General features: G+C 42.2%; 1 protein-coding gene across 3 annotated transcripts; it reads left to right on the forward strand.

Moving 5' to 3' along the window:
- On the forward strand, window positions 1-27,441 carry LOC149077880 (pancreatic alpha-amylase 2a5-like). Of its 3 annotated transcripts, none has more exons than XM_089241486.1 (9): window positions 1-139; window positions 13,560-13,645; window positions 13,738-13,948; window positions 14,155-14,324; window positions 16,838-17,027; window positions 17,114-17,435; window positions 19,191-19,569; window positions 21,698-22,019; window positions 27,279-27,441. In XM_089241486.1, the coding sequence occupies exons 3-9, from the start codon at window positions 13,775-13,777 to the stop codon at window positions 27,288-27,290; spliced, it is 1,569 nt and encodes a 522-aa protein (XP_089097612.1). In that variant the 5' UTR covers window positions 1-139; window positions 13,560-13,645; window positions 13,738-13,774; the 3' UTR covers window positions 27,291-27,441. The 3 variants fall into 3 exon arrangements, with proteins under 3 accessions (XP_089097612.1, XP_089097610.1, XP_089097611.1); XM_089241485.1 differs by lacking the exon at window positions 1-139 and adding an exon at window positions 6,647-6,789; XM_089241484.1 differs by lacking the exon at window positions 13,560-13,645 and having other exon boundaries at window positions 39-139.
- Window positions 27,442-27,777: the final 336 nt, after the last annotated feature.

Below are 27,777 nucleotides of genomic sequence, written 5' to 3' on the forward strand. Positions count from 1 at the left end.
GGCTAGAAACTTGATCAATGGCACATTCACGAAGTCTGTGTGACGCGTTTCATCGTTCTTTAATGAACCGTTATAACGACATTGTCACTGCGATATAGCTACTTGACATTTTGAATTCGATTTCTATGACCGAAGGACGGTGAGTAGAGACTTTACATAAGCATTTTCTTCTGATTTAATGGATACGGAGATTTGGATTTAATTATACAGTCGAATCCCGTTATAACGAACTTTAAGAGACCGGAGAAATCACTTCGTTATAAAGGAATTCTAGCTTTTTGCATTGTTCCTATGTAAATTTTTCTGGGAGAACTGGAAAAGTGTTCGTTTAAACGAGATTTTCGCTATAACGGTATTCGGTAAAAAAGGATTCGACTGTAATTAAGCTTGATATACATTTTAAAATCATTCTAACTTTGAGTAAAGCAAAATTTTTAGTATTGCACTGCTTCCACGTGAAGACGGTATCAGGCAAAGTGGGACTTTGGAGATGGCTGAACTGTAATGTCGAAGTTTAGTGGGTCAATGAATGTTTATTGTTTAAATTTTGGGAGCTTGGGAAGATATCCCGATTAAAATGGTGATGGATATTGAGAGTATTCATATCCGATCTTTGAAGGTACCACACAGAAATTGTATGTTATAGGGACCGCCCATACTCAGGGGCCGGACTTTAGTAGGTGCGAAGGGAGTGACCTCTCTGAGCCGTTCAATTCTATTACCCGGAAAACGGTATAAAACTGATTTGATTACATTTAAAAAATTACTTTAACTTACATTTTGACTTATCAAAGAATAGCTTAAAATATTGTCCAAAACTCAAAATTCAGTCATTTAAAGCCTATAATTCAAACATCTAAGACCTGAAATTGAAACATCTAAGACCTGAAATTGAAATATCTAAGAGACCTGAAATTGAAACATCTAAGACCTGAAATTGAAACATCTAAGACCTGAAATTGAAATATCTAAGAGACCTGAAATTGAAACATCTAAGAGACCTGAAATTGAAACATCTTAGACCTGAAATTGAAACATCTAAGACCTGAAATTGAAACATCTAAGACAAAATTCAGACATGGAACCCTCTGGCCTAGGGTTTTGGCAGAACCTGCTTCAAAGGGCCGCAAAGCTATTTTTGCACAGGGCTACAAAATACTTAAGCCCGTTTCTGCGAATACCCGATGCATGGCGAAATAATAGCGGGGGCCAAAGGCGTCTTACAATTCTGAGGCCCCCCCTATGCTCCAGTTGCGTGTTAGGAGAGGGGAATCGAACATCCAAAAATTCATACACGACAAAATATACAAGAATGCTGAAAAGCATCCATAAAAAAAAGTATGTACATATATAGAGAGACATTTTATGTAAATTAACAAAAAAAAATAACAATAATGAAAATTTGGAATGGAAGAAAATTTTAAATTGATGAAAGAAATAATTCCGAAGCGAATCGAAATCAGGAGCTAATGAAAGAAATTGTCTGAGAGCTAATGAAAAATTAGAATCCATGAATTTTTTCTCTCCATCCAGTTAATTCCAGTACATTCAAGACAATTCAGAATAAATGAAAGAAGTAATTTCAGAATTGGTAAAAATTCAGAATTTCGAAATTTCAGAATTCATGAAAACTCTAGAATGGATAAAAAAAAAAAATTCAGAATTCCAGAATTCCAGGATGAATGAAAATTCAGAATTTATGAAAGGAATCAAACAAATACAAATACAAATACAACGCCACAACAGGCAAATTGCCCAACGAGGTGGCTGACTTAAGAACATCATGGATCCCCGAGCCCCTACCTACTACTGCTACACCACACATGCACCCACCCCCCCCCCTGCGGAACCCCCCAACGAATCGGTAAATGCGGGAAAGTGCGTGTACGTGTAGTGCAACCTGACGTATAGTTTGTTTCTGTGTAATGCTTGTTATGTGTAGTGCTGTCATCTGCCCCCAGTTTTACGAACTATGCGTGAAGTGTTATGGTTGAATGATTTACCGTTGTAGGACTGTTGCTCTCTGTGGCGAGACTTTTTAACGGGGAGATCGGCTCGCATTTGCGCCTTGAAGTTGGGAACCACAGAAAACCAACTTCAGCCGACCACCACTGTGGGGTTCGAACCCGGATCCTCGCATCACGAGTCCGGCACTATAACCACTCGACCACCACAGCGGCACCAGAACTATTTCTTTCTACATTAAGATTCAGAATGCTAAAAATGATGGTACATTCAGAATTTATATACAGTCGAATCCCGTTATAACGAACACCAAGAGACCGGAGAAATCACTTCGTTATAATGAAATATTTCGCTGTAAAGGAATTCCATTGTTCCTATGTAATCTTATCTGGCGGGTTAGAAAAGTGTTCGTTACAACGGAATTTTCGCTATAACGGTATTCGTTACAACAGAATTTTCGCTATAACGGTATTCGTTAAAACGGGATTCGACTGTACATGAAATTATTATTACCAAAAGTGCTGGGGGGGGGGGGCGCATCCCAAAACGCGGGGCATGATGCGACTGAACCTGTCGTATACCTTTAAGCTGCGGCTCTGTCCTAATCCGTCCAGGTTGTCTTATGACACAGGCAGGGGCGGCACTACGTTACCTGCCGCCGGGTGCGAAATCTTTTGTGTCGCCCCTTAATAGGCAACCCTGGTGGGAGGCTGATTCAATGATGAAACTGACTTTTACCCGTCCGAAGCCACGAATATTGCTTAGGCCGTAAAATGTACTTGCCCATACGTCTCGCTTTTAAAGAAACTGTCCCGTTTCTCTGGTGTAGAATTATTTCACCATTCTTTATATTACGCCAGATAACTTTTTCCTCATTACAGCTCTTATTACTAATGAACCCTCGTATCTTCCTTCCGAGATAGATTGAGTTTTTTAATCAACCTAAATTTTGGTAGCAGTGTTGAACCTTGTTAAAGCCAAAATATCTACTCCAAGGTTCCCAGGGCGGAAAGGGGAGGGAGGAAGTCTCATGGGGTTTCTGGTGCTCCAGGTCCTGGACAAGTGAGAACCCAAATTCTTTCTTCGCCTTTATTTGAGTGCTCCAGAAAAATCACTGGTTTTTAAAGGAGGGGGTTTTTTAGTGGTCTATAGCCAAGGGCGACAAATTCGATGGAACAGAAAATTTGTGGAATGAGTGGATCAAGAAAATTTGTTGAACAGAGATGGGCGGCAAAATTTTCGTAGCCTTTCCAGGTTGTAAAACTACGAACACGTTTCTGCCTACAGAGTGAGCGGGGGCTAGGTCAGTGAGCGACAAAAAGAGTGACCTAGAGAGTCTGTGAACATGGGAGTGACCAAAACAGTACGCAAGCATGTGAGTGACCGAAATAGTAACTTAGAGACGCGGGCGTATAGATATCGAGTCCATTCTTGTTTCTGGTATTACAGCCCCAGGGCCTGCCTGTTCCCTTAAGTTTTCTCGACATTTTCATAGTCAAGGTATGGTTGGAAAGAGTGATAGCGCGTGTTGTCGTAACTTTTTATTGTTCCGTTTTCAATCAAACTCATGTTTCCAATCAACAAAAGCTCAGACTGCCGTCGCCCCTTGCGACCTGCCTCCCGGATGCACAGCACCCCACCCCTTTCACCCTCGTTTTAGCAGCCCTTGTTCCGATCTGTGAGAACGGACTTCTTCAAAAATACTGCCTGCTGAATGAATGAATGAATGAACGCCAGGGGCTCTGCCACCGGACTTATCCCGTTGCTGAGATCTCTTCCAGCCCAGCTTCGTGACAGAGTCTGGAACAAAGTGAGTGCACCTAACAGTCTGAGTGTGTAGCTAGTGTTGTGCTTGATATTTCAGTGCTGCCATCTATACTTCAAATTGTGAGTGAAGTGTAATGATTGAATATTTGTTACGTTGTAGGCCTGTTGCTCTCTGTGGCGAGACTTTTTAACGGGGAGATCGGCTCGCATTCGCGCCTTGAAGTTGGAAACCACAGAAAACCAACTTCAGCCGACCACCACTGTGGCGCCGGTGGGGTTCGAAAAACACTGCCTGCTGAAAATTCTATAAAGAACTCACCAGGTTTTCGCGGCTGTATAACTTGCAAATATAATTTTTATCCTCGATTTCAGTAAAGAACTCAAAAACGCTTTGTTGAAAATACGGAAAGGAACGGGTCATTCTTATGCAAAATTCGGAAAGCACAAACACACCTGCTTATATATCTTCGTTGAAACAGAGCGGAGGGAGAAGGAAGTATACAAAATAGCACTCGAAAATACGGGTAATATGGTCACATCATTTCAGGACAAAAAATTTAGCACTTTAACTTAAAGTTTAAGGATCTCAATCTATTTATATATGTGCTGCTACCTATGATCGTAAATATAACTTACGAAAAAATATCGAATGTGATTCGTTGTACGATTTCAGTTAAAAATGGAAACGATTGATTGACGTTTTTTAATTTCACCAATCCATAAAAATTAATAACGTTAAGTAGAAAAATGTAAAACATTAACATTAGTAAAAAATATTATTTTATATGTTTTCAACTGATTTTAATTATACATTAACATCCGCAGATTCTTGCTGCACATCGTTAACAGGCTATGGAATGATTAGCCTACACGCATAATCAAATAGCGAGTCGCCCACGGAAGTTTGCAGGGCTCGTGCACCAACAGAATTGATTGAGAAATCTGAATTTCCTACATGAAACTCGAGAAGAATACCCGCAGATTAGAAACACATCTGACGCTCTTATAAACAGAATAATGCATATATATATAGTTCATCAGTTGCCTTATCAGCAAATAGAGCCTACACCAGCATTGGGTGTGTGACCTCAGGGCTATAATGTGACCTCTGGTGTTTCAATGCGTAGAAAATCATAATGTCTGAATGAAATGAAAATTTCCATGAACACGGATGTCCACAGTGAAATTGACTCACACCTGTTGGTGCCGATAAAGCACATGACCCCCCCCCCCCCATCCATCCTGGAATAGCTCTTTCCCCCCCCCCCCTAGTGAATCCGCAGTGTGGAAAAACAAAAAATTATGAGAATGGTCTAGGCTCCCAGGGCTAGAGCTCCATCAACCCCACCCTCGTAGGCGGACCATGAGAGGACGAAAGCTTTGCTACAAGCTTTTGTGTAATAATACCCCCCTCCCGTCCGAAAACATCAAGGGGTTCCTTTTCCTCGCTTCCGAAAAAAGAGGCTACATTCCGCATCGGGTTTTTTTAGGTGCCGTACTATCTTGAGAACATATCTCTTCGCAAAACTTCTGGGTTGGACCGAAAAGCATCTGACAAAATACAGTTATTGGATTGTTCGAAATCTTTTAGTAAGTTAGTTGTACGTGGAGTGCGTACATAAAGGACTGATTTTTTTTTTCCCTCGACGTAAATGAATTTTCAACATGTTTTCCTTCTAACCCAAAGGAACGGTAAACACAACACTGAAAATAACATACATTTTTGATTAATTCCATTTTGAGCATCTCTAGTTAACTGTAATAAATCTACGGCTGGAGAGTTGAATTGTGTTTTCCAGAGCCACAACTGTGGGGTTATATGAGCGGTTGGGGTCTGGTGTCCCTGGTGGTAGTCCGAAGGAGGCGCAAATTTGACACTTTAATCTCACCTTTAACGTTTTAAGGGAGCACCAAAATGCGTTCTTGTCCCCGCTGACCAAGCATCTAGTTGCGACCCTGTGCGTTTCTTGAAGTGTAAAACGTTTATTTTGAATAGGCCATATCTACAAATTAATAGAATTGTCAAGAAGCTAATGTTTAGTTGAATAGGTAGACTGAACATAAATATTTGAATTATTTCAGTTCTATTTTGTAGGCCGATGCTTTGGCCAAGTCCAATGAAAATAGTTATTCAGTATTATTATTATTTCCATTTACCAAGGCCGTACTGCGCTTTCTGGGGGCCTCAGGGCAGACTTTTCCTTGGAGGTCCCCCTTATTATTATGCTAAACATTTGTGGGGCCCCATTCGGCTCGGGGTCCAGGAGCAGTGCCCCGGTTGTCCCAGCCTATTTACGGCCCTGCCATTTACTCTTTAATTCAATAAATCCTTTTTTTTTTGGACGCTTATAGTGAATCGCCTGGCATAACAGAATCGCTTCGTTTTATCCAAAAAATCTTAATGTACAGAAAATTCACGTAAGAGCAATAATATTTGATTTTTTTCCTAAATTAAAGGAAAATTGAAAGTTTGGATAGAAATTTTGTTTTGTGTAAAAACGTCGAGGGGGCGCCAAAAGACGGTTCAAAGTGGTTCGTTATGTATAGACTACAGTTTCATACATGTGTTTTTCATATACATGGGTTTCCTCTCCCGTTATCCCGCAAATAAAATGTACCCGGGAAATTTCCGGGAATCTGAACTCATTTCCCGGATCTCTAGAAAAGAATACGGTTGAAGTAGATTACATTTCTATACTGAGAGCCATGGGACAAAAAGGTAAAGAAACACTGATTTTTTTAGAAGGTTGCTTTGTGGCAAAAAAAACAAAAACTATATTACGCAATAGGCCAAGGAATTGCACATAGAGCAAAGTTACTCGGAAAGGCACCACAAACGACGAAATGAAGACACAGAAGTTGAAAGACACAACATGTGTCTCAAAGCTCCTTTCTGGGAAACGTTATACGAAATGAAACTTGATCAGGGACACATTCGCGAAGTCGGCGACACGTTTCATCTATCTTAATGAACGCACATGGGAGTTGTGACAGCGACATCATCATCTTCCAGAAAATTTGAATAATCGTTGGCTTTTTCCTCTTACAGAAGGTTGGGTGAGTAGAGACTTCTCCTTTTTTAAACATTTTTCTCTTGATTTAATGCATACGGAGATTTCGGTTTGATTGTTACCGAGCTCAAATGCGCATGCTTAAACGATTGCAATTCGGAATAAAGTACCATTGTAGCCAGGACATAGATTTCACATGAGAGTACCATCAGGCAAAGTAGGACTCTAGAGGTGGATGCATTTCTGTACTGTCAAAATTTGATGGGTCAGTCAATATTTGTTGTTTCAAATTTAGGAAGTCTGGGGGAAAGATGCCCCGATTGTAATAATGGTGGGTATTGATAATACAGTGACACTTCAGCTTACGAATTTTTCGGCTAACGCAGATTTCTTTCGACGTTTTTCTACCTCCGATAACGAACAAGGATTCAGTTAACGAACATTTTTTTTAGGTATGGACGCATGCGCCAACATGGAAACAGCCGCGTTGTGAGCTAAATTTTCGTAACAATCCAAATCAATCCTATGAGTATAACGAGCCAGAAAACCATTCGGGCCAGATTATTAATTAGTTTCCAACTCGGAATTGTGTTTTCTAGATACATCTCTCGTTCAGAAAAATATTTCGAGGCATTTCATGTCGAATGAATGACTAGGCTGGCTGGCTGGGTGTGTGTGTGTGTGTGAGAGAGAGAGAGATAGAGCGTGCGCCTTAGCGGGGTATCGAACCCACGTCCTTTTACTTTCCGGGTGAACGCCCTAGAAGCTCCAAGGAAAGAATGAAATATTCGTTGCCTTTGTTGCAGTTTATGGAGTCGGGTTGGTTACTTGAATGGTTTTCATACGACAATAATCTTAATTATACAAACTCAAACATTCTGGATATTCTAGGAACTTATCTTTTCCATCTGCATGTAGCTGTGCGACTATAATAAGCTGACTATATCACATAGTGCACCACCTCCCAATTTTTCTTATCGCTATGGCCCGGCTCGCGAACCCAATTGCATAGCGTTCATAGTGTCATAACATATGTAGTTTCATAATTGGATGAAGGAGAATTTTTAAAATTCTTCTTTATCCAATTGTGAAGTTGCTCATCTCGTCCTCCCGTCAGTATTTGTATTTTGCTCAGCGGTGCAATTTGTTTTTTCTTACACTTAACTACAAATTTTTGACCGCTTCCAGAACGAATTAAACGATTTTCCATAGGTTTCTATGGGAAATCACTTTTCGGCTAACGAATGTGATTTTGGAACGAATTATCTTATCTATCAGACCAGAATTTTGTTTCCACGGTTTTCTAACGCGTTCAGGTTGTCTGGTGACTGACAGGTTGTCTCTTGGAGCCTGTGAGAACTTGTTGGAAAGTACTTTTTGCCTGCTGAAAATTCCAAAAAGAATTCACCAGGTTCTTACGGCCGTATTATTTTGGAAAATCATTTTAATCCTTGATTTCAGTAAAAAGAATTCAAAACAGCTTCGTTGAAAATACGGGGAGAAACTAGTCATTATTTTTTACCGAAAAGTTGGGGAGTACCGAATACCACGTGAAAATGCGGCTATTATGGTCGCGTAATCCCTGTATATAGGGTTACCAGACGTCCTCCTTCATGAGGGTTGTCCTCCTACTTTTCGGAAAATTCGCCTTTTTGTCTTCCTTTGCCGGTTTTCGGACTTATTTCCCTTTTATTTTTTTAGGATAATTTTTTCCCTTTCTGAAACGTATCTCTTCAATGAAATATGAGTGTTTTTATGGGGGTTTTTTTGCACGCACATTTACCAATAGCCGTCAAAATCAGGGCCGCAACTAGGGGGTTGCGGGCGGGTCTGGTGCAACGGGCACCGGACTAGAGGGGGCACAAACTTCACTCTTTAATCTCTTCTTCAACATTATGAGGGGGCGCCAAACTACATGCTTGTCCCGGCTGACCAAGCATCTAGTTGCGGCCTCGACTGAAAGGGGTGATTTCTTTTATCACCGAAACATCATTCGCTTACACTTGAAAAATGTCCAGAACCGACCCTGTTCATGAATAGAGAGTTCATGAATGAAAACTTTTAAGAGCACAAATTTCCGAACATTTAGGATGTAGGCTACGTTGATCACAGCCCCGGTAGTTCATTGCCTACTATTAAATAAATTACATCCGAGGCTGATTGTGTAGATAGTGTAGTTAATATTCGACACAACCTGTTCCAGAGCGTCTTTTTGAATTTCGAATTTGAATATTCAAATATTGAAATTGCAACCTTGCATTTTGTTTGTGGCAAGAAATTCCTGGTTTCAAACAAGCAATAACATTGAAGAGCTCATATACAGTGAATCCCACTTATAGCGTTTTACAAAAACTCATGAGAAACGTTGTTGGTGGGAAAACGTTTTAAACGGGAAATTTCAATAAGTGTTAGTAAAAGTTAGGAGATCACGATCGTTATAAGCGAGAAAACTTTTTAAATGGGACCGTTAAGCGAAATATGCTGTAGTAATTTTGAATTAATCTACATTTTTTCTGAAATGTAGTTCTAACGTGTTTCAGAACTTTTTTCTTTATTTTTGTGAATTCCACATCCTGGAGCAGGGCCCCCCCCCCCCCGGTTGAGATCTTTAGCGGGCCCCAAGCCAGATTTTTCATGGGCCCCTTCTGTAATGAATTTATTGCGCGAAAAAAAATGATTGTTATTGTCCTTGAGACAATCATTTCGTGAATGATTATACAAGTAAACATAAAAATCTTAGATAAGATAATCTAATTTACATTGATACATATTAGATTATCTTATCGTTACATTTCAAATTATCTTAGATAAGATAATCTGATTGACATTAAATTATCTTATCCAGAAAAATACAATTTAATTTGTAATATTATACCAGACAATCTATATTAAAGTTTGGAGGCGTAAGCGCGTAACCAAACTTTTTTGGTTAACTTCCCCGTTCTTTTATAAGAATCACTGGATTATGAAAAAGACCGAGAGAGAAACGTGGTCAGAGTACCGAACACAACAGAATGAAGAGTTGGTATCCTCTCACTATCGCGGTGTACGATATGTGCGTTTCTGGGCCGTAGTAGCGTCTATGGGAGAGTAGTAGTGAGATGTGACTGTAGTAGAGAAATTAGGGTTAGCCCATAGGAGCTTCTACGGCCCAGAAACACACAAAACACTACTGCTCAAGGGCCTCAACTGTAGAAAGGGAGCCTCGTGAATATACGATCTGATAGAAAAATTTGAGAATAAATACGCTAATTGGTAGGCAGGTATTTTTTTCCTAGCCAGATAGGAGGGGCGGGGGGCTGAAAAATCACTTTGCCACAGGGCTTATGCAGGGCCGCAACTAGGGTGGAGATGACTAGTTTGGTGAATCGGGTACTGGACTAGAGGGGGAAACAAATTTCACCGTTTAATCTTTGCTTCAATATCACAAGAGGGTGACAAAATGCTTGCTTGATACAGCTGACCAAACCTCTAGTTGTGGCCCCGGGTCTACGATGGTGTTAAGGTGGCCTTGATGTACCAATGGGTAGGGGCAGAAAAGAGAAAGGAATCTCTGCCCGTACGGGATCTATTTTTTGGTGCTCCCGATGACGTTTCTCTGCTCGACAATTTTTTTTTTACCTTCCAGCTCGGATTTGGCACCCTTTCCTAGAGAGGTGCCCCATGTGGCTGCACAAGTCGCACGGCCTCTGTGGGGGTTGAAAGGCTTCAGACTAGTTTCTTATAATTTTTTTTTTTTTTTCATACTATAAATTTTCTTTATCGACGGACCTATGAAACATTTGGCCTCTAAGGCCCCCAAGAGCCAAGCGACCCCTGCTGCAGGACGTGGGTGCGATAAAGGCATCCAGTCTTCCGACTAGGCAGTACGTCCTATAGATATTGTATCTAGGAAGTAATGAGTCCCCCCCATATACCGGGTGACTCGAAACGTTACGCCGTCCGCTAATAGCAGTTTTTTTTTTACTTGTAGCATTTGCAGCGAGTTCACAATAGCACTAACAATTTTAAGGAATTAAAATTAATTTAATACTCTACAATACTTCAAGACATCCATTTTTAAAAATTCTTCATTCAGTTTTGCTCCTCATAAACAAAGCTTATAAACTCACCTGGAGAAGATCAAAACTTCAGTTCAGTTATGTTTTCAAGACCCAAGGAGACATCCAAAACAAAGGCCCTCCAAACAAGCACACGACAGTTTAAGATCATAAGAAGTGAATCTCCACACTCCACTTTATAGTAATGTGCTGCCCTCTAAACTCAAATTTAAAAGTGACTCGTGTGGTGATGATGAATTTTAAAATAAAAAACTATATTCTTTATTCGGCTGAATTCCTTATAAACAAAGCTCGTGAACTGAACTGGAAATTCAAACTGAAAGTTCGGTTATTTTATATGAGCATAAGGAGTCGTCCAAAGCAAAGAACCTCTTAATGAGCAGACGACAGACAAGAAGTCGGTTTGTTCGGTTCCCCACAAGGCAAGCTCACAAACAGAACTGGAAGTTTGAACTGCCAGTTCAGTAATTTTTTTAGAACACAAGGAGACATCCTCAACAAGTAACCTGCAGACGACAGACATTCTGAGGCTTGCATGGAGCTTATATTACTAGAGAGCGCATCCAGCCGCCGCGACGGCAGCGACATCAAATGCAAGGAAATCACACTATGACCATACGTCCCGTATTTCCTGGGACAGTCCTGGTTTTCTTTCTTTTTCTGCCCATCCCGACTTTTTTGCAAAAGTGTCCCGGTTTTTCCCGTTTTTTACATGACGCCTACTTGGGTTTGTATTCTTTATTGAACGATTGAAATTATTTTTAATCTCAAATTATATTATGATAATTACAACTATAAATAAAAACATTAATCTCCCACATTTGTCTTGTTGAAAGTTTTATTTCGGGGAATTCATTTTAATACACTGCAATTTGCTTCGTTTCCCGCCATTGCGATCTTTCCGTCATTTCAGCTATATTTGGCATCTTTGTGAACTTGTGCCAAAAGTTCACAAAGATGGCGATAATTTGCGATGTCCCGTATTTCCCCGTATTTGGAATTCTAATTTCCCATATTTCTCTCGAGGAAATATGGTCAGCCTAAGAAATCACATAACTCGGCGAAAACAAAGTTCCCGCTTGATTAATATACTGTTGGTGCTGCCATCTAATCGTTCTAATCTATTTAAAGTTTGTAAGGCGGGAAATTATTTCAAGAGTTCCCGGTCCATGGAAATTATTTCAAGGGTACCCGGCCCATGAAAATTATTTCAAGGGTACCCGACCCATGAAAATTATTTCAAGAGTTCCCGATCCATGGAAATTATTTCAAGAGCTCCCGGTCCATGGAAATTATTTCAAGGGTACCCGGTCCATGAAAATTATTTCAAGGGTTCCCGGTCAATGGAAATTATTTCAAGGGTCCCCGCGGCCCATGAAGAGTATTTCAAGAGTTCTTGGTGCATAAAAATTATTTCAAGGGTTCTCGGCCCATGCAAATTATTTCAAGGGTTCCCGGCCCATGAAAATTATTTCAAGGGTTCCCGGCCCATGAAAATTATTTCAAGAGTTCCCGGTCCATGGAAATTATTTCAAGGGTTCCCGGTCAATGGAAATTATTTCAAGAGATCCCGGTCCATGGAAATTATTTCAAGGGTTCCCGGTCAATGGAAATTATTTCAAGGGTTCTCGGTCAATGGAAATTATTTCAAGAGTTCCCGGTCCATGGAAATTATTTCAAGGGTACCCGGCCCATGAAAATTATTTCAAGGGTACCCGACCCATGAAAATTATTTCAAGAGTTCCCGATCCATGGAAATTATTTCAAGAGCTCCCGGTCCATGGAAATTATTTCAAGGGTACCCGGTCCATGAAAATTATTTCAAGGGTTCCCGGTCAATGGAAATTATTTCAAGGGTCCCCGCGGCCCATGAAGAGTATTTCAAGAGTTCTTGGTGCATAAAAATTATTTCAAGGGTTCTCGGCCCATGCAAATTATTTCAAGGGTTCCCGGCCCATGAAAATTATTTCAAGGGTTCCCGGCCCATGAAAATTATTTCAAGAGTTCCCGGTCCATGGAAATTATTTCAAGGGTTCCCGGTCAATGGAAATTATTTCAAGAGATCCCGGTCCATGGAAATTATTTCAAGGGTTCCCGGTCAATGGAAATTATTTCAAGGGTTCTCGGTCAATGGAAATTATTTCAAGAGTTCCCGGTCCATGGAAATTATTTCAAGGGTTCCCGGCCCATGAAAATTATTTCAAGAGTTCCCGGTCCATGGAAATTATTTCAAGGGTTCCCGGTCAATGGAAATTATTTCATGAGCTCCCGGTCCATGGAAATTATTTCAAGGGTTCCCGGTCAATGGAAATTATTTCAAGGGTTCCCGGTCAATGGAAATTATTTCAAGGGTCCCCGCGGCCCATGAAGAGTATTTCAAGAGTTCTCGGTGCATAAAAATTATTTCAAGGGTTCTCGGTGCATAAAAATTATTTCAAGGGTACCCGGCCCATGCAAATTATTTCAAGGGTTCCCGGTGCATGAAAATTATTTCAAGGGTACCCGGCCCATGAAAATTATTTCAAGAGTTCCCGGTCCATTTAAATGATTTCGAGGGTTCCTGGTTCATGGAAATTTTTTCATGGGTTCCGTAGAGGGCAGAAAAGGTTTAGGAACGCTAATTTATTCATCATTCCTGTTATTAAACAAAGACAATATGAGCATAATCAGAGGAAAAGACACCCGTCAAAGAAGACTTTTTTTTTTCCGTCAATATACATACATTGAATAATCTGATTATAATCATCATTTACAGCTGCTCTGTCACGATTCAGCACAGCTGACACGATTCAGATCAGACCTTGGAATCAGACATCGTCAGATAAATATTTTCCCACGCAGGTAGGACATTATCATCGATAAATATTACTGAAACAAGAAAGAGGCGTGAATCGGGCCCCATACTTGTCATCTATTTCCTCCTTTGTTAACAGGAGCTCAGAGCCCCCAGAAACGGATCCCCCTGCAAACATGGCAAGCGTGATGGTGCTGATCGGGGCTCTCGTGGCCATCGTCGGGGCCTCGCACGAGCCCAACATGGTGACTGGGAAGACGACTTTGGTGCATCTGTTCGAGTGGAAATGGTCTGATATAGCGACTGAGTGCGAGGAATTCCTGGGGCCTTACGGTTACGGAGGCGTGCAGGTAAATTTTGATATTTTTTATGGTAAATTTAGGTAAATTATTGAAAAGACCTGAAAAATAGATGAATTATAAACTGGAGTTTTGAGTTGACGGTATCAAATGTTGGCCACCTTGATTGATATCGTTGGCAGAAAAGACTTTATCGAGTCTAGACTTGACCATATTTTAATGCTTTCAGTAATGTCTCATTCATTATCACTGAACAGGTTTCACCGCCAAACGAGAATGGCATCATCTGGGAGCCCGACTGGAACCGCAACATCAGGAGACCCTGGTTCGAACGCTACCAGCCCGTCAGTTACAAAATCCATACGCGGAGTGGAAACGAGACCGAGTTCAAAGACATGGTGCGAAGATGCAACAACGTCGGTGTGAGGTCAGATGTTTTGCAATTAAATAGTGGTTTTAAATCAGTGCTGCCTTAAACGCATGCGCCCATCTAGGGGGCCTCAAGAGAAGGGGGGCCCCCACAAAAATGAGATCTGGTTGAAAGAGAATTTACCAGGTGGGGCCTCAGAAAAATCACTTGGCACAGCGTTAAATGAATATTGCACTTAGAAGTATGGAATGCTTGTTTTGGAGAGATAGGGCAACAACTTTCTAACTAGAAGTCAGAGCACAGGCTGAATTTACACAGGATGAATATATAAAAATTTAGGTTTTTTTTTTATTATTCTGGGAAACGCTGTATTTTAACTCTCAACACTGGTACAGGGTAAATTTTTGAATGACTGTTAAGCATTTTTAAAATTTGAATCATACCTCTGCGATGGACGGTTGATGAGATAAAGGCAGTGCTAGCACCTACAAGACACCCTGTATATACGACTCTCAAAGACCTAATTTAACTTTTGTACCTTGGAGGAAAAATATCAGCTTCTATACGCCTGACAAACAGGGCCGTCTTAAGAGCATCATGGGCCCCTGGGCCGAGTGATATTTCTGAGGCCCTACCTGGCAAATTCTTGAACATTTCAACCAAGTCTCATTTTTCTGAGGCTCCCCTTTCTCTTGAGGCCCCGGGCCATGCCCGGGTGGGCCTTAAGACGGCACTGCTGATAAAACTAATTCAGCTTTTATACGGCTCTAAAAGAACCAACTAGGCTTTCATACGCCTTTTCAAGAAATAATCTTTTATAGCACTACACGTGAAGAAATTCAGTTTTTATAAGGCTCTCCAAGCAATATTTCAGCTGCTATGCCTCGCTCCAAACAGTGTTTAAGCTTCTACAACAAATACAAATACAACGCCACAACAGGCAAAACGCCCAACGAGGCGGCTGATAAAAAGATGCCCATAAAAATATGGATGTCATATGTTTCAAAAATACAGCAACCCAATTAAAAATGCAATTAACACAAATTACAAACAATATATACACATGATAAAATATTATACAATGCCCATAAAGAATACTTATGGTTGTCTTATTCTAAGAATGGATAGCTTCTCGATTTACCCCAATATGTTTATCGTATTTCTTTTTAAACGTGTCAATTGTGTTACAATTTACTACCTCCGGGGGTAAGCTATTCCATTTATTAACAACCCTATTGGAGAAAAATTCCCTGCGACACCATAACCTTGCATTGTCCCTCACCAATCGATACTGGTGTCCCCTTGTAAAAGCAGTCGATTGGCGGTGTACTAAATGTTCATGGTCCATCCTATCCATCCCATTGAAAATTTTGAACACTTCGATCATATCTCCTCGACACCTGCGTTCATCCAATGTAAACATATTCAAAAAATGAAGTCTTTCTTCATAACTCAAGCCCTGTGTGCCAATAAGGACACGCGTAGCTCTTCTCTGCACCCCTTCAACCAAGTCTATGTCCCTCTGTAGGTATGGTCTCCAAAACCTTACAGCATACTCCAGTCCAGGACGAACTAAGCCTCGAAAAAGCGGAAGAATGACTTTAGGAGAACGCGAAGAGACCTTTTTGAAAATGAGACCAAGCATTCTATTCGATTTTTTGACAACCGCTGAACAATGTTCAGAAAACTTAAGTCGCTCGTCAATGAGAATTCCCAAATCGGTGACTCTAGTTGCATCCGGGATAGTGACACCATTCAACTCGTAAGAGAACCGTGGGTTGTTCGAACCAAAATGAGCGACCATGCACTTATCTACGCTAAACGTCATGCTCCATTCATTTGCCCATGCTGCAATCTTGTTTAAGTTGGTCTGGAGCAACTCCCTATCGCTTTCATTCCCGATTACCCCCATTAGCTTCACATCATCTGCGAATTTGCTAGTAATTCCATCGATACCCTGATCGAGTTTGTCGATAAAAAGTGAAAAAAGTATGGGGCCAAGGACACTTCCCTGAGGAACTCCACTTGTGACGTCTGTCCAACCAGAGAATTCCCCGTTCACCATAACTCGTTGCGACCTATCTCTTAACCACGATTCTATCCAATTCAGCAAGTTGCCCCCTATTCCAATCTCGTGTAAACTCTTCAAGAGTTTGCCATGTTGGACCCGATCGAATGCCTTCTGGAAATCAAGGTAAACAACTGTCCTTGAAGATATAATTCAGCTTCCATACTCCTCTCCAAGCAATACCTGAGCTTCTATATTGCCCTCGAAGATTTAATTTAAGTTCCATAGGCCTCCCTAAACAATGTTTAAGCTTCCATGCTGCCCTGGAAGAAATAACTGAGCTTTTAGGCAGCCCATAAAATTTAGCCTGGTCGTGTTTTAGGGTCACAAGTAGAAGAATCTGTACAAAAATGTTGTGTGGGCACCACAGCTGCAGTGGAAATGAAAACATGAATTGCCTTTTGGTTTTTATGGTTAGGCTATGATTTAGTTACCCCCTTACTTCGCAATTCTCTATATATTGAAAAGTTTTTCAGCGTCACGAATTCGGTATTTCCCCCAGGATATACGTAGATGCAGTCATCAACCACATGACCGGGAACATCGGCCGTGGACGAGGCACTGGCGGGAGTTTCTTCGATCCGGTGGCGATGCAATACGACGGGGTCCCTTACAGTCGCGGCAACTTCAACGACTACAAGAAGTGTCCGACTAGAAGCGGTGACATTGAAAGTTACAACGACGCTGTCCAAGTAAGTTCAGTTCCTACCTTCATTTGAGACCTGCCTGCGGTTCAATTTTCGAAAACCTGCCTGTTTTTTTTTTACATTTTGCATAGGTCCGGAACTGCCGTTTAAGTGGACTAGCAGATCTAGACCACAGTCAAGAATACGTCCGGAATAAACTGGTCGATTTCATGAATCATCTCATTGAACTCGGCGTGGCAGGGTTCCGGGTCGACGCCTGCAAGCACATGTGGCCAGGTGACTTGGCCGCCATCTTTGGCCGCCTCAACAACCTCAACGAGAAATTCTTCTCTGAAGGGAAGAAGCCATTCATCTTCCAAGAAGTCATAGACATGGGCTACGGAGAGTCTATTGGAGCCAGCGAATACACTGGCCTCGGGAGGGTCACCGAATTTCGCTACGGGAAACAGCTCGGTAAGAAACGTTATGTGTAGTGTTCCGCATTGTTTCTTAACCTTTTCTATTTCGTGGCTCCCTTTGTACCGTTATCCAGCCCCTCCCCCCCGAAGAAGGAGCCAGACCCCTTTCTTCATATATTTTCTAGCAAATGCATAGTGAAAAAAATTTCATGAGAAGAACGACTCCTGATTCCGGGAGGATTAACGGTAAAGAGCCCAACCGCATATAGAACGGGGACCTCGAGTGCATAGAAAGTCCCATATAATGAATCTGCTACTATGTTGAGATCTCGTGCCATCATTTACGAACTGTTACCTCTAAGTAAGGGTTTTAGACAGTTCAAACATCAGTCTCAACATTGTAGCCCCCGCCCCAAATAAAATGACGTTTTCAGGCCACGTACTTAGCTAGGGGTAACAGTTCGTAAATCATGGTACGAGATCTCCACATAGTAGCAGATCTCACTATAATGGGGCCAACCTTCTGTGAACTCGAGGTCCACGTGCTATGTCTGGTTGGGCCCCATGCGTGCCCAAGGACAGTTGTATGGGCAGTTCTGCTTCATTCTGAAAGTTTCCACTCCATTTGGATTTTCACCCGTGCTCCCCCCCCCCCCAGCATAGCATCTCAATACCACGGGGGGGGGCATCACTGGTATACTGTATGGGGTCGTTCAAGTATTACGTCAGCATCGATGGGGGGGGGGAGGTGAGGGCTTTTAATACAGGCGGGGGGTGCGGACTTTTAATACAGGCGGGAGGGGGTTGAATGATGCTTACATCATCAACCACGCTTTATAAAAATATGATAGTATCTTACCAGCACCTCCTAGAGATAGAAGGCCTCTGCAGTGTTTGCCATAAACGTCATTCTGACAACCTAGCAAGTTTGCCACATTTTGAAATACACATCCTCTTTCGTTTCTTCTTATTTTGGCGGAGAATCTTCCTGATTGGCTCACAAATACCGCAGCCGCATGGGGATTGCATGTGGAGCATAGAAATCGCCAATTCTGAGCCCGATCATTTCTTTCCCTCACAACGATGATACTGGCTCGAGCAGGGAATTTTTTCCCCTGAATATTCTGAGGGAAAATGGACTACTCACTGACGTCACAAGCATACTGCGGAGGCCTTCTATCTCTAGGAGGTACTGAACTTACTCGGTGCGCCAACAATGAAGAAAAAGAAAAGAAAACTTTTCCCTAGTTTGTGTGGGCATCTGAACTAACATTCTCTCTATTGAATAGAGACACTTTATTAATGTGTCAGGACCATTGAAGTGTCTTAGAAACGTGTCCCGGGCACTTAAACGATCCGTAATTATCCCGAGGATCACGTAAGTAATCTGGGAACGTGCTACAGATCACTTAAATAATGGGAATGTGCCGCGGGTAACTTGAGTGTGACGTAGAACTGCACTGCGGGCGGCTTGAGTGTTCTAAAACTGTGCTGCATGTCACTTAAGGGATCTCTAAATGTGCCACGGATCACTCAATTTCATTTTTCAGAAATGTTTTTTGCATCAAAAAAATAAATTTTTGATCGTCTGGGCGGGCATGGGGGGAACTCGTGCCCCACCGCGTACATTTCTGATCCCAATATGCATTGGGGGGGGGGGGGGCAGAGCTGACGAACTTTTGCTGACGGGGTGGGGGGGGGGGCTAGAAATAGCGAAAAATCTGCTGACGTGAATTACTTGCAAACGATACTATCCCTTTTTACAATATAACTGACGGCAAAATGTTGAAATTTTCTCGCTCTTACCTAGGTGACGTGATCCGCAAAAATTCCAACCAGATGCTCAAATTCCTGAAGAATTTCGGAGAGGGCTGGTCGTTCGTGTCTGGAAACAACGCCGTTGTCTTCATCGACAACCACGACAACCAGAGGGGCCACGGCGCCGGCGGCTACGGTAGCATCCTGACACATTTCGAGCCTAGGATGTACAAGATGGCTACCGCGTTCATGTTGGCGTGGCCGTACGGTACTCCGAGGGTCATGAGCAGTTTCAGGTGGGAGAGGAACATACAGAATGGCAAGGATCAAAACGATTGGATTGGGCCACCATCCGACGAGAACTACGCCATCAAGTCCGTCGTCAGGAACGCTGATCTCACTTGCGGCAACGGCTGGGTATGCGAACACAGGTATGCAGTGCTGTGAATTTCGCCTGAACCATGTTGATTGAACAGGGAGCTCCGGAAAACCGCCGACAAACCTTCATGGGGGTGATTGTACTCATTAAGACAAACAGCTTTTTGCAATGGAACCTAGGGTTGAAATACATTTATTCAATCGGAAAATCAAGTACAGAAACAGCCGTAGGTCAAGGATATCAGAGAAAATAAAACATGGCTATGTAACAGGCTATACGAGTACTCACGCTCACAGTAGTTGCTCAAAGTGGCGTTTACTGTTACACAACTGACACCGGCGCGAGCCTGTGTGACTTTCGGTGTGTCGTAGTCTGGTGGCCCCAGGTACGGGGAGCGTCGAGTCCCAGGTTCGACCAGGGGAAGGATATAGGTCACAAGTTATTTCCCCTGACGAGCTTGAGGCAACCACCGATAGATGGAGCCTTCATTTCCAAACCAACTCGTTAACGGCAGTAAATTGCAATAACCAATCTGTGGCCCTATGCCACAGGTCCAGTACAGCTAATCCACCGCCCTGGATATGCTGCGTGGAGAAATCGTTGCAATGGCGTAGAGAAGTACGCTGGGGTCCCCATCAACTACACACAACTCCGGCTATATCGTTACTGATTATTGCAATTTACTGTCGTTAACGAGTTGGTTTGGAAATGAAGGCTCCATCTATCGGTGGTTGCCTCAAGCTCGTCAGGGAAAATAACTTAAGGCAACCACTTGGCCAACAAGAATATAGGTAACAAGCTTGCTATAAGAAAAATAACTTTTCACCTATATTATTCCCCGGGATCGAACCTGGGACTCGACGGCAACCTTCATAGTGACAGACGAGCATCATGCATCTCGTACACATTCCTGTGCGCACTTGTTAACGAATCGGTTGTGTGCGAGTATGCATAGGCATGGATCTAACTTATTTATGTTGTCAGAATCCCGCTTGTTTCGTTTTATTGCTGGTACTGGTATCCGTCTTCCATATTTTGAAGTAATCGCAAGAGATATTTGAATTTTCATGTTATGTAAGTATCACGTTGAAGGTCTGCCTACTCCCTGCGGAGAGACTTTCTCAAATAGGAGGCCGTTTCGCACTCACGCCTCAAAGTTGCAAAACCGACCACCACTGTGACGCCAACGGGGTTCGAACCTTAATTCTGACGATGAGAGTCTATGATGAGAGTCTTACATGACACGCACAGCGGCCATCATGTATGAACCCCTTTGCCCTCAGTTTTGCGAGTCGAGTATTGTTCGATAGATCTGGCAGAACGTGTTCGAGAGGTAGGGTGGATTCACATCTACCTACAGACACTCACCGTGTCGTGTCAGACACGATAAACATTCTTCAGCACAAAACCAATGAGAGTGTTTGTATCTATCGTATCGTGACTGCGCAGGCGCAGATAGACATTTTTATGTTAAGAATGTCTGCCGTGTCTGATACGACAAGGTGAGTGTCTGTAGATGTGAATTCACTCGTATGCTTGTCCTGTCAAATGATTTGGCTAGAGCAGAGACCTTCAACATTTTTCCGGTCGCGTGAGCACTGCCTGTACCTATCATCATCAAAAGAAGAGCACCCCCTTACGGCAAGTTTGACGTACGAAAGCACGAAATCAAGATGATTTTAATCCTTGAATGCAATTTGCACAAGGTTTTTAATTGCAATACTCCCAAGGCGTTTAATTGGAACGTTGATCAACAGCTCTTAAGCACGAAATGGACACGAGCATCGAGCACTCTTGGTGCTTCAAGGAGCACCGTGGTGCTCACGAGCAACGCGTTGAAGATGTTTTAGGCTAGTAAAGGAAGGATCCTACCACACTGTCGCTGATAATTCGAGCTCAGACGTCCACAGCAGGCCTCTGTTGCTGTTTCACACTGGTAGTCATATGTGGATTAGTAGGCTCCGGGACTACTTTCCACTTGCTTGTCGGTTCTCTCGTTACCGACAAAATAATCGCGTTTCGACCCAAGGTTCCGTTACGAAAGTTATTTGTTTTGACGTGTGCAATCACCCCTGGAAATTTGTCGGTGGGCGACCCTGTGTTATGTTGAAATATCGTTGCAATTAATTATTATTATCAATTATTACAATTATTATCAATCTTCTTCTTTCTCCCATCAGATGGCGTCAAATGTACAACATGGTGAAATTCAGGAACGTGGCGGGATTTTCCGCCGTCTCCAACTGGTGGGACAACGGTTTCCAGCAGATAGCGTTTTCCCGCACCGGCAGAGGATTCGTTGCCATCAATAACGAGAACCACGAGTTGAGACAGAGGCTGAATACCGGGCTCCCCTCCGGAACATACTGCGACGTGATTTCTGGTAACAAAGGTAGCGGAAATCGCTGCACTGGCAGGACCGTGCAGGTTGACGGTTCTGGCATGGCCGATATCTTCGTGGACAACACCTGGGACGATCCGATGATTGCTATTCACGTCGAAGTGAGTATTCCCCAATATTCTAAATGGTGGGGACTAGTCTAGACGATTTACGGAAAATTCACCGCTAAAGAATTCAGCGACAACAGTTCGTCACCAGTGAGTTAGTAACAGAGTGATTGAGCAAGTGAATGAATGTGTGAACGAGTGAGTGACTGAATGTATTTGTGAATGAGCTAACGAAATAGTTAATGAGGGAGTGACCGAATAAGTTTGAGAATGAGTTAGCGAAGAAAAGTTGATGAGTGACTGCTTGAGTGACGGAGTGAATAACTTTATGAGTGACTGAGTGAATAACTTTATGAGTGACTGAGTGAATGACTTAGTGAGTTTCCGTATGAATGACCACGTGAGTTTCCGTATGCGTGAGTGAATGAGTGATCGTATGGGTGACCGAGTGAGTGTGCGATTAAGTGAGCGACCGTATAAGTTCAATAATCAAGTAAGCGGGTGAGTTAACAAGAGTGAGTGAATGAGTGACGGTATGAGTTACCAAAGGGGTGGGTGAGTGAGCTATTAAGTGATCGACTGAGTCAGTGATTGAGCGAGTCATCGATCATATGAGTGACCAAGTTGATGGGTGACAATAAATGAATCACTTTCTCGATCTTTTGCTGATTCACTAACTTTCTGACTCACTTGGTCAACCACTCAGCTGCTCACTTACTTGCTCACTTGCTCACAATCTCGCTGCTCATTCATTCACTGACTATGTCAGTTCGTAGATGAATTGCCATGTCGGCGAATATTCAAAGCGGTGGATTTTCCTTTCGATGTATTTTCCGCACACGAACCTAGGGATGACTGTTTTTTTTCGAATTTCCGTAGTGATGGATTCGTACCGATTCACTATCTTATCAAAAAACAACAGCACCGACACGAAACTGGAGATAAAAGCTTAGTGTTTTACCAGCAATCATTTATTGTGTACAGTATTAAGGAGGATTCACATCTACAGACACTCACCGTGTCGTGTCAGACACTGCAAACATTCATAACATATAAATATCTGTCTGCACCAGCGCATCCACGATAAGACAGATACGAAAACGTTCATTGTTTTTATGCTAAAGAATGTTTGCCCCGTGTCTGTAGATGTGAATCCACAGTTAAATGGCGAAAGGTACTAATTGCACTGGCAGTTGAACTACTTCATGTAGGAGCTTTGCACTTATATTTCTGAATTTCCCATCACGGATAACGCTGTACTACGCGTTCTGAATCATGGTGATAGGGTCGCCCTTACTAGACGCGGGGGCCTTTGCGAAAATAATAGTTGGGGGGGGGGGGCTCAAGGGTATCTATAACGAATATCGAAAAATTCTGGAATCATTAATGTAACGATTACAATTTCAGACTTTACATTAGTGGTACTGGTGAGTAAACGTTTGATTATCAGATACAATTGTCTAATGCAGAGGTCTTCGACCTTTTTCAACTCGCGAGCACTGCCTGTAGCCATCATCAAAAGAAGAGCACCCTTATGGCAAGTTTGACTCGCGAGCACGAAATCGGACACAAGTATCAAGCACTCTAGATGCATCAGGGAGCAGCACCGTGGTGCTCGCGAGCAACGGGTCGAAGATGCCTGGTCTAATGTAACGTACGAAAATTTTCTTATAGTAGTTACCGCAAAAGTTGTGGTAATAGTACTTACGCTCTAGAGCAGTGTTTCCTACCCTCGTTTTTTCTCGCCATGTGCACTTAAGTATCTTGTAAAATTCTGATGTCATCGCTCCATATAAAAGACACAGTGTGGAGGGGGGGGAGGGGTATGCGGCCTAAAATGATCGATAATTGAAAAAAAAAAAATTGGTGTGAAACATGTCATAGACACGACCACAAAGATCTGACGTGAGTACGTTTTTTGTGTCTTGAATCGCGTGATAAGTACTGACTTAAAGGGGGTTGGTGGTGCACAATCTTGGCTTCCCATGCTTTGCTATGGGAAAAATCCACTTCCTCTAAGGGACATTTAAAAATTTCCTGGTCACGTTAAGAAATCAATTTTTTCCCCTCTAATACTATGGATATCTTTATGCAATTTTACACGAGCGCTAAAGATTTTAATTGTTGGTTATTTTTTTTATCGAATTTTTACTTCAACACACATGTAACTTTTCTCCAAAAATCATCAAAATTTACGCATATTTTGTGCCAAAAATTTTGTTGAATAATTTTAATGAAACATCCTCGTGTTAAAGTATGTAACACCATAGTGTTGAGAGACACAAAGTTTCAAGACATTTGAACGAGTGGTGTTCGAAACAAATTTCCTTATTTAACATAGAACTTGGTTTTGAGAAAAGGGCATTTTTGTCGAAAACATTAGGATATACACTCATTGCCATAAAAATTTGCGCACCCAGAAGAAGTCGTCAAAATGAAACGAAATTTTACACATGTAAGTACTACGTTGATATAAGTAAGTGATTAGAAAATCCAAGAAAAAGGATCATTTATTGCAGAAAAAAGTACAGATGAACAGAAGTTTTAGTACTCTGTTGGACCCCCCCCCCCCCCTAGCGCGAATGCACGATGCGATACGAGCGGGCATTGAGGCATATAAGTTCCGTATGATGTCCTGAGACATCTCGTTCCACAGTTGCTGTAAATGCGCCTCTAGTTCGACCAACCTCGTAGGGTGTCCAACTTGCCGTCCCAAATGATCCCAGATATGCTCGATTGGTGACAAATCTGGGGAAAGAGCAGGCCAGGGAAGGGTGGTAATGTGGCGGAGGCAGTCTTGTGACATCCTTGCTGTGTGTGGCCTAGCATTGTCTTGTTGAAAAATGGCTCCTGGGAGCCCTGCCATGAGTGGCAACACATGTGGCTGAAGGATGTTATGGACGTACCGCTGGGCTGTCATTGTGCCATGGATCAATATTAGGGGTGACCGTGTATCGTAAGCAATGGCACCCCATATCATGACACCAGCTGTGGGAGCGGTGTGTCGCTGTAAAGCGAAGGCAGGATTGAAGCGTTCATCACGGGGCCTCCACACACGAACACGATTGTCATCACTGCTCAAGTTGAATCTCGATTCTTCGCTGAAGACGACCTGGTTCCATTCCGTTGCAGTCCAATCCCGTCGTGCTCGACACCACTCCAAACGGAGGCGTTGGTGGGTGGGTGTCATTGGCAGCACACGTAATGGGCGCCGCGATACCAGATGTCCTTCAGCCAGGCGCCTTGCGATGGTTCGGGAAGACACAGGGGCCCGTAGTGAAGCTGCTGCCTGTGTCTGAATAGCGGCCAATGAGGCAGTTGGCTCTACGCGTGCGTTTCGGATGATGTGACGGTCTTCTCGACGACTGGTCTGTCGAGGGCGTCCTGAACCTGGTCGCCGTGTAAATGACGTCTCTTCTGTTCACTGGTCCCACCACCTCCTCACAGTAAAATCAGAACGGCCTAGTTGACGAGCTACTCGCCGAGCTGACCACCCAGCTTCCATCATCCCGATGATTCTTCCCCCTATCGAACTCTGACAACTGCTCATACGGTCTTCGACGGCGGCGTAACGGCATGTCTACCTCAGCATTTCCTTTGCAAACGATTAAATACACTCCAGCAAGCTCTGCTTACCTGTTTTATCCTCCAAGGAGAACGAAGTTCAACGCCCTCTGGTGGCATTACGCAATGCGCAATCATGCTGCATTTCTAATCATTTGCATATCTGCCCGACATGTACCTTCAGGCCAACTTTCGTTTCGATCCCACAATTATTTCTTGGTGCGCAAATTTTTATGGCAATGAGTGTATGTATAATGCCTGCCGGCAATTTGTATTAAAATATTTCCAGTACAGGTATAACAAAACCTTGAACACGGTTAGACGCAGAAAATTTCACAGTATTTGAAAATTGAAAATTTTTTAAATATCCTTTTAATAAAATTTACGCGCTCCAACCCCCGTTAATGAGATTATGTCATTATCATCGGCTTCGACTTTTGAATAGTTAAAAACGATACCATATCATCCATTTTCTTTGTAAACTTCTCGAGATACAGCGGAAAACTATTTGTTACGAATCAGGGCAGCATCCCTGATGCCTAGACGGGGGAAGAGATATTGAAACCGGAGTACCTTTGCCATGTGCGTATGACGACACCATTGCTTTTGACGTGCGTAGCGTGCTTATGAGTGTTCAAAGAATTTCGTCAGGCCACTTTTTGCTAATGATACCAGTATCGCCAGGCTATTTAAAAGGCACATTCATGTCAAAATTTTTTTTTATAAAATGTTAAAATATTGACAAAAAATTCTTTAATGCTGTTTCAATCTATTTCTTGTGAACATGAAACTCTTTTTAAGGTTAAAACTCGAAATTTTTTCTTCGGAAAGATTCTCCATGTGCTCTTCTGAAACCTTACATTAGCCTGTGTCGTTTCAGAGTCTACAGGGACGAAGCCCAGCAACTGAAAAGGCCTTTTAGCTGGTCTAAAAAATTAGCTTTCAATATTTAAGACACAGCGCGGCCCAAAAAAAAAAAAACTCCACGAAGCCCGATGGCCAATAAGTTATACTGCGGTATCTTGATTCCCGCAGTAGCGTCTAACGGGTAAACCCAATGGGGCCCCAGTGCTCCGAGGCAAATTGGAAGGCCCTACATTAATGGAGAATTTTACTTATCCTGAGATAATGTTTTCATCACACACACACAAATATATGAATTTTCATTGATACCTAAATTATTTCCTCATTAATTTTCGAATTAGTTTTTTCATTGGATATGAATTTTTTTAATTCGGAAATTATTTTTTCATGAAATATTGAGTTTCATTAATTCTGAAATCTCGGCCGATAATTATCGATAGAGGAATCAATTCTAGGAGCTTCTTAGAAAATAACGTCTTAAAAAACAAACGGAAGCCGTAACGACGAAAATATTCCGTTATATCCAACGTCGTTTCGTTTTCATCGACGTTATAAGCAAAGGGTCATATTGATATTGTTCGTTATCAGAATGAGCCGTAATATTATTGACGTTTAGCCACGGTGTCCTCGACAGTGCCGCCTTAACGCACGGGCCCCAACCGGGCACAGCCCGAGGGCCTCAAGAAAAGAGGGGGGCCTTATCAAAAACAAGAATTGGGTGAAATTTTCGAGAATTCTTTAGGTAGGGTCTCAAAAATAATCATTTGGCCCGGGGGCCCATGATGCTCTTAAGACGGCCTTGGTCCTTGAAACCGACTGTATGTACAAGCATATGACGTAATTTTATACTGAAAGTATTTCACTCATGCATTTTTATCTTTCCAGGAAAAACTGTGAACGAAAAGCAATTTTGTTCCTGCATGTTAAGTCATGGTATCATCATGAAAATTATCTTCATATAGATTGCCATCCCAAAAAACTCAATCAAACAAAATTATTTTCAACGAAATGTATGCAATGTAATAAATTAGTTCAAAAAAATTGTTAATGAAGTCAATTATATTGTGTTCTCTAAGGAAATACGGGACGTTCGAATCGTGAAATTGACGAAATGTTTTTATTACACTTACTCCTAATTTTACACGCTTGTTTCTAGTGACTAAGCAACCATTTTTAAATCAGTATTTACTGCAAAAATAAGAATAATTTAAGTGCAAAATGGCGTATATAAAGAGCTACAGAGCGTACAATGGTCACTTTGCCGTAAAAGATGGTACGTGAGATACATACAGACTATAAAATTCGCAAAGGTTGGACTACCTACGGAAGAGTGGTCCAAAAGATGCAGGTGGTCTTAACCACAAAGATAGGACCGAAAAAGGAT

The sequence above is a fragment of the Pholcus phalangioides genome, unplaced genomic scaffold (assembly GCF_987345545.1).
Source record: "Pholcus phalangioides strain wild (caught in Gottingen) unplaced genomic scaffold, Ppha-v1.0 ptg000014l_1, whole genome shotgun sequence".
In the NCBI taxonomy this organism is placed as follows: domain Eukaryota; kingdom Metazoa; phylum Arthropoda; class Arachnida; order Araneae; family Pholcidae; genus Pholcus; species Pholcus phalangioides.